The sequence below is a fragment of the Lentinula edodes genome, assembly GCF_021015755.1.
Source record: "Lentinula edodes strain Le(Bin) 0899 ss11 chromosome Unknown C8R40scaffold_46, whole genome shotgun sequence".
Taxonomy (NCBI): domain Eukaryota; kingdom Fungi; phylum Basidiomycota; class Agaricomycetes; order Agaricales; family Omphalotaceae; genus Lentinula; species Lentinula edodes.
This window is the reverse complement of record NW_025764352.1, coordinates 338,388-352,269: the sequence shown is the minus strand read 5'-3', so window position 1 is coordinate 352,269 and position 13,882 is coordinate 338,388. Positions and strand designations below refer to the sequence as shown.

General features: G+C 44.4%; 6 protein-coding genes across 6 annotated transcripts; 2 read left to right on the top strand and 4 right to left on the bottom strand.

Moving 5' to 3' along the window:
• Nucleotides 1-98: 98 nt before the first annotated feature.
• On the top strand, nt 99-1,223 carry C8R40DRAFT_1175833 (urease accessory protein UreG; the record flags this gene model as incomplete). Its single annotated transcript, XM_046232396.1, has 6 exons — nt 99-231; nt 289-367; nt 428-498; nt 562-833; nt 890-958; nt 1,026-1,223. The coding sequence occupies 6 exons, from the start codon at nt 99-101 to the stop codon at nt 1,221-1,223; spliced, it is 822 nt and encodes a 273-aa protein (XP_046081452.1).
• Nucleotides 1,224-2,541: 1,318 nt separating this feature from the next.
• On the top strand, nt 2,542-3,776 carry C8R40DRAFT_1175832 (uncharacterized protein; the record flags this gene model as incomplete). The annotated part of the gene is made up of 8 exons (XM_046232395.1): nt 2,542-2,623; nt 2,679-2,794; nt 2,845-3,032; nt 3,089-3,231; nt 3,281-3,404; nt 3,457-3,542; nt 3,598-3,666; nt 3,724-3,776. The coding sequence occupies 8 exons, from the start codon at nt 2,542-2,544 to the stop codon at nt 3,774-3,776; spliced, it is 861 nt and encodes a 286-aa protein (XP_046081451.1).
• A 172-nt stretch (nt 3,777-3,948) lies between these two features.
• On the bottom strand, nt 3,949-6,000 carry C8R40DRAFT_1057243 (histidine phosphatase superfamily; the record flags this gene model as incomplete). The annotated part of the gene is made up of 12 exons (XM_046225135.1): nt 3,949-4,239; nt 4,302-4,471; nt 4,531-4,695; nt 4,749-4,896; nt 4,950-4,955; nt 5,016-5,147; nt 5,205-5,260; nt 5,395-5,506; nt 5,560-5,597; nt 5,652-5,763; nt 5,816-5,877; nt 5,937-6,000. 12 exons carry the CDS (start codon nt 5,998-6,000, stop codon nt 3,949-3,951), a joined length of 1,356 nt encoding a protein of 451 aa, XP_046081450.1.
• A 417-nt stretch (nt 6,001-6,417) lies between these two features.
• Nucleotides 6,418-8,511, bottom strand: C8R40DRAFT_1057275 (bicarbonate transporter; the record flags this gene model as incomplete). Its single annotated transcript, XM_046225138.1, has 9 exons — nt 6,418-6,447; nt 6,500-6,621; nt 6,688-6,875; nt 6,936-6,954; nt 7,005-7,368; nt 7,424-7,884; nt 7,946-8,080; nt 8,133-8,278; nt 8,333-8,511. The coding sequence occupies 9 exons, from the start codon at nt 8,509-8,511 to the stop codon at nt 6,418-6,420; spliced, it is 1,644 nt and encodes a 547-aa protein (XP_046081449.1).
• Nucleotides 8,408-8,981, bottom strand: C8R40DRAFT_655941 (uncharacterized protein). The gene has a single exon (XM_046235787.1). The coding sequence runs from the start codon at nt 8,843-8,845 to the stop codon at nt 8,558-8,560; it is 288 nt and encodes a 95-aa protein (XP_046081448.1). The 5' UTR covers nt 8,846-8,981; the 3' UTR covers nt 8,408-8,557.
• C8R40DRAFT_1127156 (Cys/Met metabolism PLP-dependent enzyme-domain-containing protein) lies at nt 8,734-10,832 on the bottom strand. The gene is made up of 3 exons (XM_046229047.1): nt 10,472-10,832; nt 10,215-10,418; nt 8,734-10,161 (listed from the first exon to the last, which is right to left on the bottom strand). Exons 1-3 carry the CDS (start codon nt 10,676-10,678, stop codon nt 9,118-9,120), a joined length of 1,455 nt encoding a protein of 484 aa, XP_046081447.1. The 5' UTR covers nt 10,679-10,832; the 3' UTR covers nt 8,734-9,117.
• Nucleotides 10,833-13,882: the final 3,050 nt, after the last annotated feature.

Below are 13,882 nucleotides of genomic sequence, written 5' to 3'. Positions count from 1 at the left end.
TCAGGCTTCCCGCGCTCGTTATTTGTACATTGATCACGCCTTCGACTTCGAAGTGAATTTTGCTTTCTTACTTCCTTTCTTATATCAAATCAGTCTTCATGAACGTTCCATTCATCAATAATCTTTCGGGATCCTCGGCTCCTGAACATACTCATTCACATAACGGCGGGGCATCTCATACGCACGGATCAGACGATCATGGACATACTCATGAACATTACAACGATGCAGGTAAGCTCTCCTTTGTTCGCCGAAAATACCATGATTGATACTGATATATATGAACAGGTAAATATGCTGAGCGCGATATGCCCGATTATTCTGGACGTGATTTTGAAGAAAGAGGATTCACAATCGGAATTGGAGGGTATGCCGCAATCTATACTACCCAAGCATCCTCGTCTTCGAGATTTTGACTGTTGAATAGACCCGTTGGATCAGGAAAGACTGCTTTAACGCTTGCATTGTGTCAGAAACTTAGGAAAGAATATAATATCGGTGCGTTTTACTTCTTAGTCTTTGCATTTCACCAAGGCTAATTCAATGTTCTGGCTGTATTAGCGACAGTCACGAACGACATCTTTACCCGGGAAGATCAAGAATTCCTAATCAAGAACCGGGCTCTTCCCGAAAACAGAATCCTCGCAATTGAAACAGGAGGATGTCCTCATGCTGCTATTCGAGAAGACATCAGCGCGAATATGGGCGCTCTCGAGACTCTTCAAGCAAAATTTGAATGTCAGTTGCTGTTAGTAGAGAGCGGAGGAGACAATCTTGCTGCAAACTATTCGAGGGAGTTGGCAGATTATATCATCTATGTGATTGATGTTTCTGTGAGATTTCCTCTACCTCTCAGTGGCATATCTGTGTTTACGAAGCATCGACAAAGGGAGGAGACAAGATTCCAAGAAAAGGTGGACCTGGTATTTCCCAATCTGATCTACTGGTCATCAACAAGGTATTGTTGGGCACGAATCATCCACGCTTTGATGCAAGACTAAAACTCTGCCTATTCATCGTTCTAGACTGATCTTGCTCCTTACGTCGGCGCATCCCTTGAGGTTATGGACAGAGATTCCAAGCTCATGCGAGGCGATGGTCCTACTATTTTCACCAGTGTCAAGCAGGGCAAGGGCGTCGACGATGTGGTGTCATTGATTTTGGCTGCTTGGCGTACGGCTGGCAGTCCAGGCAAGGCAATGCCGGTAGGAGATGAAGAGTGAATGTACTGCAATCCAGGCGGATTAAAACGATGTAATAAGTGTAATTATATTAGGAAATTGTAAAAGTAAGTGACCCGTTTATCATGAATGTCATCGCAACATAAAATAGAACATAGGTGTTCGTTTTTTGCGTAAAAACGTTATCACCTGTATAGACCATTGTTGAACATTGTGTGGTTCACGTTCCATGCTTAGGAGCATCTCACCATCAGTCGTCATGATCGATATCGCTGTAAGCGAAGGATTGAGTTCTCGAATGATATCAAAGAGTGCAAGACCTACTACTTCTCCAACTCGAAGCTCAGCAACGCAAGCTTACACGATGCCAGTGAATGGCCCTTGAGATGTTCATAATGATCATAACCATGACAAGAAGGACGAAAAGGGCATATTCCAGGCCATTCCACATCGAAGCTGAGAGGTGTGTCGTTTACAATTCGTGAAAAATGGAGATCGTTGATAGCGTTGGAAGGTTAAGAAACTACTTATAGATGTTTGAATATTTCGGGAACTTGCTTGATATGGCGGATCTTCTCAAAAAATCAGAAACCTTTTGGAAAGACTGTGCAAGTGGATACTATAGGGGGAAAAAGTGGAAGATGGGGCACATGTTTTGTTTGAATGCAGCAACAGCTGCAAGGTCATACAGCTGAGGAAAGCCTTTATGCAAAGGGTAATACAGGAGATACCCCATTTTGCAAGGCACTATGGGGATGGATGGGAGCTCTTTAGGGAGTTACTGGCAGATAAGAGGGTTGTGGGGTTGCTGGCAAAGTATGTGCATGAGGTGTTGGAAGTATTCTATGCAGTTGAAATATATCGGCTGGAGTGACGCACTGCATGCATATTGAGGCAGGGAAGACCGTGTAATTCATGATACCATGGGAGGGGTTTTTTTCCGCTTTTCCCCTCAATAACCAGGACATGGATGATCATAATCGCCCCCCTGTATTAGATATGTGTGTTCCATTATTGTACAACATCATGTAATATTGTACAGTACATGGTAAACTGGTTGTTCGGGAATCGGACCTCGCCAGTATAATTCATATCCTATCCTATCCTATCCTATCATTCTCACTGATGCACTGGCGAACGCTCGCATCTGCTACAGGAAGCTAGGGACACAGGAAGTTGTCTATAAAGCTGATCGCAAATTGAAGATGTTGATATACCTTCAAATCCACTGTACAAGACTGTACAGCGTCCAGGCGGTATTTACTATTATCGTGTGACGCCAATGAAGTCACGTGGAATAAGCTTGTCGCGTCGGTCAGCCTAGGTCAGCCTTGGCTCTTTCTCTTTTCTAAGTACCGTCATGAACAACCAAATTCCTGATCAGCCATATACCTTTCTTCGTATCAAGCGTAAAAGAAATGAAGAGCCCCTCGATGCCCTGGGTGAACCCTGCCTCTGATTTTGTTAGCGCCACAGTATCTAATATTCTATCATTAGTCGTGGAATCTGGAGCTCGCAGGAAAAAATCAAAAGGAGGAAGTGGTGTATTCAAGTTTGCAAAAACCATAGAGGAAGGTGTTTGGGAGGATGAAGAACAGAAAAAGGCAATCCAGGTGTGTTCATCGGTTACCGTCTCCGAAACTATCTGACAGATACCAAGTAGCTCCAATTGTCCATGTTAGCCCAACAGCCTATTTCGCAAGAAGCAAAAGCTCCTGTACCCCCATCAGAAGCTGCTGTAGCTTCAACACCTCCATCGAAGTCACATCAAACAATTGATAATCGTCGATATACTATTGTCGAGCGCTCACTGCCGACGGCCCATTTACCACTTCGGAAGCCCGCTAGCCCGTAAGCCCTGCCTCCGTTCTTTTTGAGAAGTGGCTATCATATCTCAACATGCATAGTCCACAAATTGTATCGTCAAAGGAACTAGCTACCCAGCGAGCCAATTCAGACTTTAAGATGTATGACGCGGTACTTGAAAACCCTCCAGCTCAGGAACAGATAGACCCTGCATTGGAGATTTTGTTGCAAGATTATTTGAAACGTATGTGTCTTGACAACGAGCTGCCGATAGAGGTTCATGTGCTTAATAGTTCAAACACCTTCTGCTTCTATACCTGCGACTGCCGAGAATGAAGATTATGTTTGGGACATCTTCTACCACCGCCCGAGGACCTATACTCAAACGTTGATGGATGCTGTAGCGGTCGGCACGGTGTAAGGCCTACACGCATAGATCCCGGAATTCAATGTATCTGACGATCTGCAGGTCTGGTCTTCCACCGCTGGGCTCTGGAGATTCTGACTCGGATTCATATTCGGAGGAAGAGGATGAAGCTGATGAAGATTCAAACGGTAAATAATCCCGGCTTCATCCTTACCCGTACCTTACCACGCCTCCTTTTTGTAGCCGAAGAATGGTACACGAACGATTATCCTGAGGAAGAAGAATCTGACTTGTCCCAGGACGACGATAATGGTTCGTTCAACTTTCATTTTTGTTACAATGTATATCGGCTCATGGTTTTCAATGCAGATGAATTTCACGAAGATACCATAGATAGTGATAGTGAACATGAATGGCGATAGTATCCCATTTCGATATTTTGCGCATCTGTATATACAGACTTTACATGCATCAAACCCAGCATTACTTGTATCATTGTGTATTCATATCATTGGACCAAGGAACTTCAGGCATGAGCCTTCTCGACCGAGTTTGACTGCATGGCCAATAAGTTATGATAAGTTATATTATGGGCTATGCACGCACATCCGAACTCTGAGTACTGCTGCGTTGGTTGTGACGGGTTCGTCCTTTGCGTTGGCCTAGGCTCAGCACACCAATGAAGAATAACGTCCCGAGCATGCACAGAGCCACAAACAGTGCAAGCCCTGCACCAAGGAAACCAGCGCCAACAGGGCTGATTGGCTGGTGTACCTGGTCTGCGATCGCTGCCTGTGAAGCAGCTGCGGAAATTGCTCCACAGCCTCGGTCTTGGGTGTTTGAGCAAACGGTACACCAGTCAGCAGTGGAGTTTATTGCTACAGGCTGTATATGGTACATCAATTAGACATTCCAGCTTCATGTACTCAAAGCAATTAACCACGTACTGCCAAGTAATTTGTGAAAGTAGACACAGGGATATCTCCAGAAGTATTGAACCAGTTGAATGTTGTTTGAGCGTCCTCTTCAGTCCCGTTTTTGAACTGCAATCGCAAGACGGGCTCGCCGCCAGACGAAGGCTGTCGGACTTCAATACTGACAGATGCGGCGTAATTGACTTGAGATGATTTATCAATATGGCTGAGCATTTCAAAGCGTAAAAGCCAAGGAACTAACCAAGTCCTGTCAGCTGTGGGCTCTGATCAACTGCGCCAGTCATTCTGAACAAAGTGAAGAAGGACTTGTATGCGATTGCATTGTAGTAGATCTTGAGCGGGTCCGAGCTGTTCGTGATACTTGACAGGCCTTGAAAAATTCCGGGAAGCATAGTACGGAAACCAACTGTGGACATTTCAGATTGTCAGTAGTCGGAGTTATTCCGACTAACGACGCACTATTCCCGATACCATCCAACTGGGGCGAAGTGAACACCCCGTATTCATGGAAAGCAGCCAAATTACGAGCTTGAGGGAGCAGGGTTGGTGGGAGTTTGCTTCGGAACGTAGCGTTGTGAATGTAGTTCACGTTCATGTAATCAAAAATCTGCGGAGTCACATAGACGGATTGGTATCGGGCTTTGCTGTGATCGAACTTACGTTCCACTTTGGGGAGTTTTTTTGAATGAGCAAAACTATAGCATTGCGAGCTCAAAGTAAACGCACCATATTCTCTAGGTTAACATCACTTCTCCCGTCCAAATATTGCGGAAGGTTGGTGAAAAAATCCGCATTATCTTGTGCAGTTTGGTTGAATTCAGCAGATTGGTAGAACTCCGAGGTAGCCTTGTCGAAGGGCTATCACGATCCGATCAGAATAATACAACAAGTAAGCGGATAAGACTGGGAACTCACAGCACACGAGGTCCATCCCTCCAGCGAAACATCATTTTCTGCCAAGGCCGATTCGACTGCGAAAGTATGGGTCCAAGGATTACCAAGGATTAAAAAGGATCACTAAGGCAAATTCTAAAACACACTTTCGACATACTGTTGAACGTAGTATGCTTAATTAAACAAAGGGACGAAATGTACATGCATCGACAGCTTACTTGGTATCCACCCAAAGGAGCTTCGACGATCGTCCCGTTGGCCAACGTAGTAGAATAATTTGCATTAGGAGGGAAAAACCCTTGAAGAAGAGCCTCGGCGGAGTTCTATAAATGAATGTGTTGTTGTGAGGGCCTTTTGCCTTCAGAAAAAAACTCACCATGATCACACCTCCCTCTCCTGCAGCATCGGCGACAACTATAATGATCTTTAATCCTACACTAGAGATCACATGAAGACCGAATAACACACCTGTGATCTGATTAGGGTCCGCAATGGTGCTGTTGATGCCCTGGATGAAGGATGGAGAGGATGCATTCAGATAAACGTTGCGAAGATATTCGCCGGTAATAAATTCCTCTCTCTATCCGAACAGTCAGCCGTCCTGTCGTATCTGTGCATACGAACGAACGCACAAGTCCGAGGGGAGTAATGACGGTGTTCGCAGGATTGTAGTTCGTCGGGTTCTGATAGAAACCTAGCAGTAAGATGGCATAGATGAACCTTACACCCACGAGGAAAGAGTGGACTACCCACCTTGGCGATCGCCGTGACGGATGAGAAAGATGACACCGATTACTGTACTGTCAGAGTTGCTCATCGTGGTAGGATCGAGAACAAGGTTGCGAGCAAAGAATTCCTACGAGGCTTCTGCGGTTCTTATGGAATTTTGGAACCTCCATCAGACAGGAGATTCCCTCTTTCAGCATTGCCATGTGGATCGTCAGTAGATAACTCTCCTGTAGACCAGCTGTCGTCTCTGAACGTTAACGCAATAGATTTCCGGGTACGAACCGGCAGGTTTGTGTAGAGGAAGGCAAAGAGTCTCACGAAATGCCCCTGCGGTAGCCTCGTAATGGTATATCTTGTCAATGTCATGAAATTGGTATAAACTGCGTATACAGCAAGCGGAAGTTTCTGACATGAAAAGGTAACCTGTCAAAAGTAAGATAATAGTTGGGTTCGAGCATGTAGATACAGCATTGGTAGCTAGTTGACTGTGTTCGTAAATTCGCGATTACAAAGAACCACCGACACTTTCCATAGTCTGCACAAAAAATTGTTAGCGGAAAGGAATCAAGCGTACAACGAGAACGCACGAAAGGTGACGCAGTGGGTCCATCAAGTATTGCGAGCTCATCGGTAGTGAAGGGAAGACGGGGAATGAGTAAGATCCGGAGAGGAATAAGGCCCATTATGATAATGGGAAATCCAATAGCAGCTGACGGAATGTCAAAGGGAGAAAGATATTGGTGCCATCCACAAAAAAAGGGAACAAGTAGCGCACCGATGGTTTGTGTAATAGCAAAAGTGGCTCCGAAGGCGATTACCTGGATGGCTAAGAACAACATGATGCGGGACTTGCGAACTCGCCTCAAGGGCTCTTCTTTAGAAGTCAAATTTTTGTCGCGGAAGAAATACAGTATTTTTTGCGTAATTCCGTTTCCTTGAAGTGCGTCTGCGCCCATAAACCAACTGGAACGTTGTTCCTGAGTTCAATAAAATGACAATCACGCGGGATGCGGGCGGACTTACAATAACCCGGCGAGAACACCTAACTCATGCGTCAGAAAGCAGACAGATGAGATTCATGAACTTTGATACCTCGAGGTATAAGATTTAAAACGTGAAGGAAGGGCCCAGATAGCAGCACTAAACACAAAGAACCTTGCGCAAGGTTTGACACGCGTTGTTCAACGACAGCTATGGGTTGCTCGCGATACTCTGGGATATTGCCCAGTATATTTTCGTCCGAGCCCGAGCTCTGAATCTCCTCCTCGTCCTTCTTCGACACTCGACCCATTACTAGGAGTGACGTGGTATGTATAGGAGCTTGTGGGATAAGCCCATTGGGTGCAGGTATCCCGAGTAAACCTGCAATGAGGGTGGTGATACCAAGGAGAAAGAAATCGTAATGGAACCCCGGTGGTTTTCGTAGAGGAAACTCAGATCCTTGGGCCATTAATGACTGAGAACATAAGTTGGTAATCTGCATAGATCCTAGACAACGTAGAGCAACGTACGGAGACATTGTGATCAAAGAAGAAGAGGATCCAGAGTATGATGCCAAATGGCAAGGCAATCCCTACCCATTTTCCTTCTAATTGCCAGAAGGGCACAAGCCATGCTCTGCCATTTGCGGGTTGAAAAGCGCCACTGATTGGAAGAGTTTCTGGGTTGGTCGCATCGAATCTCCCCCAGTAAGCCATTCCTGAAGTGGCAATGAGGGAGATGGGCATTCCATAATCGGCTAGAAATCTGCGGACATGCCGATGGAACAGCTTCTTCTGCGAAATACTTTGGAATAGGAAGGATAGTGCAAGCATCAAGATAGCGAGAATGATTGAAACTAGGGCGCCGGGCAATGATGAAGAATCAAGCTGTCGGGTCACGACTTGGACTCCGTATTGAAGATAAACCCAAGATACATAGAAGCCGAACGTATCACAGGAGAACAGTGTCACGTATTTAAGGAAGTTGCACCCTTTAAGTGAAATTTCATCAGTTTTTTTGTCAATACTTAGAACCATGACAAGAGTACGCACAGTTCAGGATAGCCGTGACCCAGTGAATGATCGCAGCCCAAAGGTAGACCCATCCGACAAATTGAAGGTAGTTCGGGGCATCTGGTTGGCTTTGAGTGATTCGAAAGATCGTTTTATTGAATACCGTGATAGGTCCTTTTTACTTCGAGATTATAATATTGCAAGATTTGAAGCACAAGATGCTGACCTGTGACGCCCGCAATTGTGAGCGGCTGAGCACCAAAGACTGAGAATACGAATGCAGCCATGAACGAGGACAAAAGCACTTCTGCAACACCATATTGCTCAGTCGTCTCGATCAAGTCTAAGGAGAATGCTATGCCTGGAAGCACACTATGTAAGACTCATTAGGATTGACATAATGCAAATAAGGGCGCCTCGACTTACTTTGCGAAGAATATCAGTGATGTAGCTGGCACTACGCGGTAATTCCAAGCGTCCGTCCAGTCCCTGACATAGTAAGGAGCCCTTGCTCGTATGTCGAGTACTATTCCAGAAGCTAGCTTTGCAATCAAACTGGGAGAACAGTTGTCTATGGATTTGGATTCCCGTAGAGTAGGCGCCATTGAAGGTTGAACGGAATCTGGTTCAGCGACTGCAGTTCTCTTGGAGTCATCTGGGGTCATCGCTTATCGTAGTAGTGGCAACTTTAAAGGGAAGGAAGAACACCCGTAAGAGAACGGTTGCCCGGATTATACATACATCCAATAGAAGTGAAGCAAAGCCTAAGTTTCTTCGAGGGAATAATAATACGAAAGAAGGCTCAATGGCCGGAAATAGTTTGCCGCCGGCTCGACTGATTCCTCGACTGCTCTCGTCATATGCATGACACTGACAATGAAGAGACTCAATGCGGTAGACGCTTAGCCATAAGTATACCACTAGCAAATTTTGGAACATTTCATCCCTAATCTTCCATGTTCGAGGACAGGTATGTAATCACGAGCGGACAGTCCTGATAAAATTCAGTGATATGCGTTGCTGCTGCTTTTCTCCTGTACGAATTGAGGACTCTTAATCTACAAAATCCAAATTAAATTGCTATGAATTACAGTACTTAGCTGAGTCGGAATCGATATCTTTCTACAATCTACGCGGACAAGATCCTGCGTTGAAGTCAGGGTATCCGCCGAGATAAAATGACGTTTAACGCATAAACAATGAGCCTGGATTCAGGCCTTTCCGAAAGTGATCTCCAATCCCCTCCTTAGATCATCGACCAAATCGTCTCCCTCCTCAACGCCCACGCTCAGCCTAATCAAACCTTCTGTAATACCTAAGTTTTCCCTCTCCTCCTGCGGTATCGACGCATGCGTCATCAATGCCGGCAGTTCACACAGAGACTCGACTCCACCGAGTGATTCTGCGAGCGTGAAGAGGTGGAGGGATGAGAGAAGTTCCGACGAAAGTGAAGCAAGTTGGGCAGGAGTAGTAGATAGTGATGGTGCACGAAGACGGAACGAGATCATACCAGAGTAGGGAAACGGCGGATGTGTAGGCTCGAAATCAGAGTTTGTCGAAGGAGATGTATATGCAGGAGAGGGATTGTTCTCTATCCACCTTCTCGCATGCGGACTCAGATTGAGCTTGGCAATCTCATACCTCCTCTTGGCGCGTTCTACCGCCTTGTCGTTTCCACCTCGTTTCAGAGGTACGTAGCCCGGATAAATGACTTCCTCTACAAATGGACTCTGCTCCAACGCTCTCGCAGCCTTAAGCGCGTTCTCTCCATGAGCCTTCATCCGTAGATGGAGAGTCTTCAGTCCGCGCTGAGCGAGCCAACAATCGTATGGAGAAGGCACAGCGCCAATAGCATTTTGCAAAAAGCGCAAACGCTCCAAAACTATGGTATGTTGAGGAGGAAGTATTAAAGCCCCCATGACAACATCGGAGTGGCCGTTGACATATTTGGTGAGAGAATGTAAAACAATGTCGGCACCGAGAAGAAGAGGTGACGTGTAGAAGGGAGATGCGAATGTGTTATCTACGAGAAGTAAGGGTCTAGACGTTGGTGATGATGCGAAATGGGTATCAAATATGGAGGCGAGCCGACTGATGTCAATTAACCTCAGAGTAGGATTCGTTGGGCTTTCGACCCAAATTAGTTTGGTATTTGGTCTAAGGGCATTAAGGAGCGTCAGATGGCCTTCACTGCCTTCAGCGAGGTCCTCAAGATTGAGGAAAGTGGTTTCAACGCCTTGTGTATCTGCTGCGACCTATAGCATAGATAAGACTACGGATGTGTAGGACAAGACCAGAAATCACTGACTCTTGCCATATATCTAAAAGTGCCTCCGTAGACATCGTTGACAGAAATTACATGAGCACCAGGACCAAGGGATTGAATCATCGTTGCAGTCGTTGCAGATCCTGAAGCAAACGCGAGAGCGTGTGCACCGCCAGACTCAACTGATGCCAATGCCCTTTCAAGAGCATCGCGATTCGGGTTACCTGAGCGAGAATATTCGAAACCCTATAGACTGAGATAAGGTTGAATTCAATTGGTTGTTGAATTGAGAAACACACTTTGTGGTTTCCAACTCCATCCTGCTTGTATGTCGTGCTCAGACTTATTGGAGGAATGACTGCGCCTGTCTCGCGATTAGCCTCAGATCCGACGTGGATTGCGCGCGTGCCAAAGCCTTCGATAGGTGAAGGTTTGTGTACAGAGTGTCCATGGAGGCCATTCGAAAATGTATGACCGTTAGTAAAGCCATTGATAGAAGGAGTCATCGCCAGAAGTCTTCGAGGAAAATGGGCTGGAGACAAATTGTCTGTTTCTTCTATGGATCAGTCGGGGCGGAAAGAGATCACCGACTCTGAAAGAGGAGGTCCTTGTAGGTAGCGATCGGTAATCTGGCAGGAAATTTCCTTTTTTGGATGTATTAAAATCGGGTCTGTAGATCGGAATGCAAAGCTGTAGAAACACAGCTTTAGTTATATCAAGGGTGTGTTTTTGGGGGGTAAAATGCATTGGCATGACTAGGCATGACTCCATTCATTTGGCCAGCATGAACTAAGTTTGAGATTAAATGTTGTTGTAAAGCAGTATTAAGAGTCATATTATGAGTTTTCAAGAATATATGATCATGTAAAACAAGATTTGACTTACTGCAAGTCATTGATGACCGAGTAATATTTTGAATAGAATTTTGCTGCCATAAGATATGTAATGGAGTATGGCTGTGCAGAGAAACATGTATGTTGAGTCAGTGCAACTGATGTAATGAGTCATTTTGAGTCTTTGAAGGAAAGAGTAATATCACTAATATATCTTGAAATATCCAATATGCAGGTTTGTTGAAAGTCATTTTTACTGCACTTAATTCACAGTTGATATTGTCATTCAATGTCTTGAGTCAATCTGTGATATTGATAGGGTGAGTATATATAGCTTCATCAGAGTGTAATCTATTGTACAATAATGTCTTCAGTCATAGTTTAGAGGCAAGCTCTGCTCATGATGTATCACTATCCCCAGAGCTGTTTCTGTAGTCATTGGGACTTCTCAAAGAAAATGCAGTTGTGGCTCTGGTTTTAAAAAGGATCTGGACATTGGTTTATGGTTAATGGTATAAATCAGTTTCCAGTTCTTCATTTGTTTGCATTGGAGTAACATATACTCAGAGTCTATTTTGGTATCAGCAACAGCCAGCATTTTTGTTAGGTCACTCATTTTATCCAAGACAGACTTGTTGCCACATCTGCAAAACCTGTATTTTGGCTAAGGGTCTGAAAGCAGTTGAGAGCATTTCCCAGCAGTGAAAGCACTCAGAGCAACCTGCTCTCAGTGCTTTCAGTACTGGGATTGGCTGGGATCTGTCCTCGGCCCTTAGCCAAATATCCATGTTTTGCAGATGCCAAGAGACAGGAGTGTTACAAAAAGTTCCATTCTACAGTGTCTTCATGCAGAAATTTGTTGCAGGTTCTGGAGATTCTGTCATTATCACCTTTTATCAATGATATATCCCTATATTATATGCCTAAGGCAGTAAAGAATATTGACAAGTTTAATGTTCAATGTATTTTCCCTGATTGAGAATGTACAGTACTGCTTTGGCAAGTATTTGGGATTTGGGTTTGAATCACTTGTTTGTAGGACAAGCTCACAGTGGGTATGTCAGAGTATGCACAAGATTGATTTCAGTCTTTGTCATTTTTATTCTGGTGAGATTGTTATATTGAATAATTTACACAATATATAACTATCAATTAAGATGAAAATGGTACAATTCACAATGCATTGTTGAAGCTGAAGCTGGCAATAAATAGTCCATGTCTTTCATTTTTGCATATATTTTATCTGAGGTGTTAAGTCAACTTAATCTCAGTTGGTGGTGTGGCAGCTGTGGGTACCTGCTAAGTCAAGTTAATCTACTGCAATTAATCTATATGAATATACTTCAAGTTTACCTCAGTTAGCAACTGAGGGAGTTGAGTACTCTAAACAGTGTGATCTATGTAGAACTGCATAGTATCAAGTAATAACACTGTCTCTCAGTTATGTGGGTCCCCAAGTGGGATTACAGCTATATCAGTATGTACAGAGTATGTTCCAACATGACAAAGTTACAAATAGCCTTTGATAATCCTGCATTCCACTATGCTGCACTCTGTTTCTTTAGTTACTATGGCCACAAAGGATCAGCGGTGCAATGGCCTGCAATCGCATGTATAAGACCTAGTCCTCTATCATTTGGTGTGACAAAATTCAGGGACATGGGCCACTAGCACAGATCTTGGTTAGTATTACATAACACCACAGATGTATCAAGGACTCTGCCAAGTCCATGCCTCGGTGCCCCGCTCTGCCGCTTGGTGTTCCGAGATCTACTGTTGATTGTAATCTCATCCTTATTGTTCTTTCTTGCTACACATTCCCTTTCTATTAGGCTCTCCCTTTGCTCCTCATTGTTGGCAACACCGCCACTCCAGCTTGGCTGCTTCTGACTCTCTTCCTTCTTTACTCTCAATCTCTGGGGACTAGCGGCGTAACGGCGGTGTTGTTAATAACTTCACTACTGTCCCACTCAACCTTCTGCTCTTAGACACCTTGTGGCCTCTGGCACGGCTTCACAGTGTACATGATCTTAACAGACTCCAAAACCATGACAATTACCCTTAATACAATTTGATTCGTAATTAATCAAAATTTGTCCTTTAGCATTGATTATAGTGAGCTTATCTTAATATACTATACTTTGATTCTAGATACTTAAATTTGAGACATTGTAAAATAAGAAAGAGTCACAAGCAAAACTTGATGTTTTGTATCAAGGACTCCAAGATCACTGTATACATTATACCACTAGAATATATCTTACAAAATGACTTTTCTTTCTGTACTTCATTCTCAACCTATCAATTGTCCATTTTACAAGTTCAAAATGTTGAACCCTTTCAGAGTCGGGGATTGCCGCATTTGCGGCGCTAAAGGATAGTGGTATGAGAAAGAGGGGAATGTCGACGGTTTTATAGTTCTTCATTCAAGCTTCGCTGTCTGACTCTCCGCGATACTTGGGCGAGATTACGAATCATTTCACAATCGCATGATCCGACCAAACACGCTTCGTCATTGAATTTCCTTTTTGGGACTGATATTTGCAAGCATCCATGACCCAAGGGCAACAATGGCGCGATGGCCCACGTAACTACCATTCAAACTCTTTCAAATGCATCCAGATTCCAAGGATGCATTCTCTCTGTCTGTGCTTATTCAGTGACCTCTTACCCGAGACTCCAGAGAACTTTTACCGTTGTTCAACGATCACTATACGAAGCTATAACAACCCACAATTCGAATGAGCGAGGGAAGTTCGTGATGTCAACCTCCGAGGAACAAAACTCTAAAGCAGGAAACCCGTCTTCAAAATCAACCACCATGTAGCGCAAGCCTGCATCAAATTCCTCTACAGGTGGTCGGAAAAGGACCAGGGC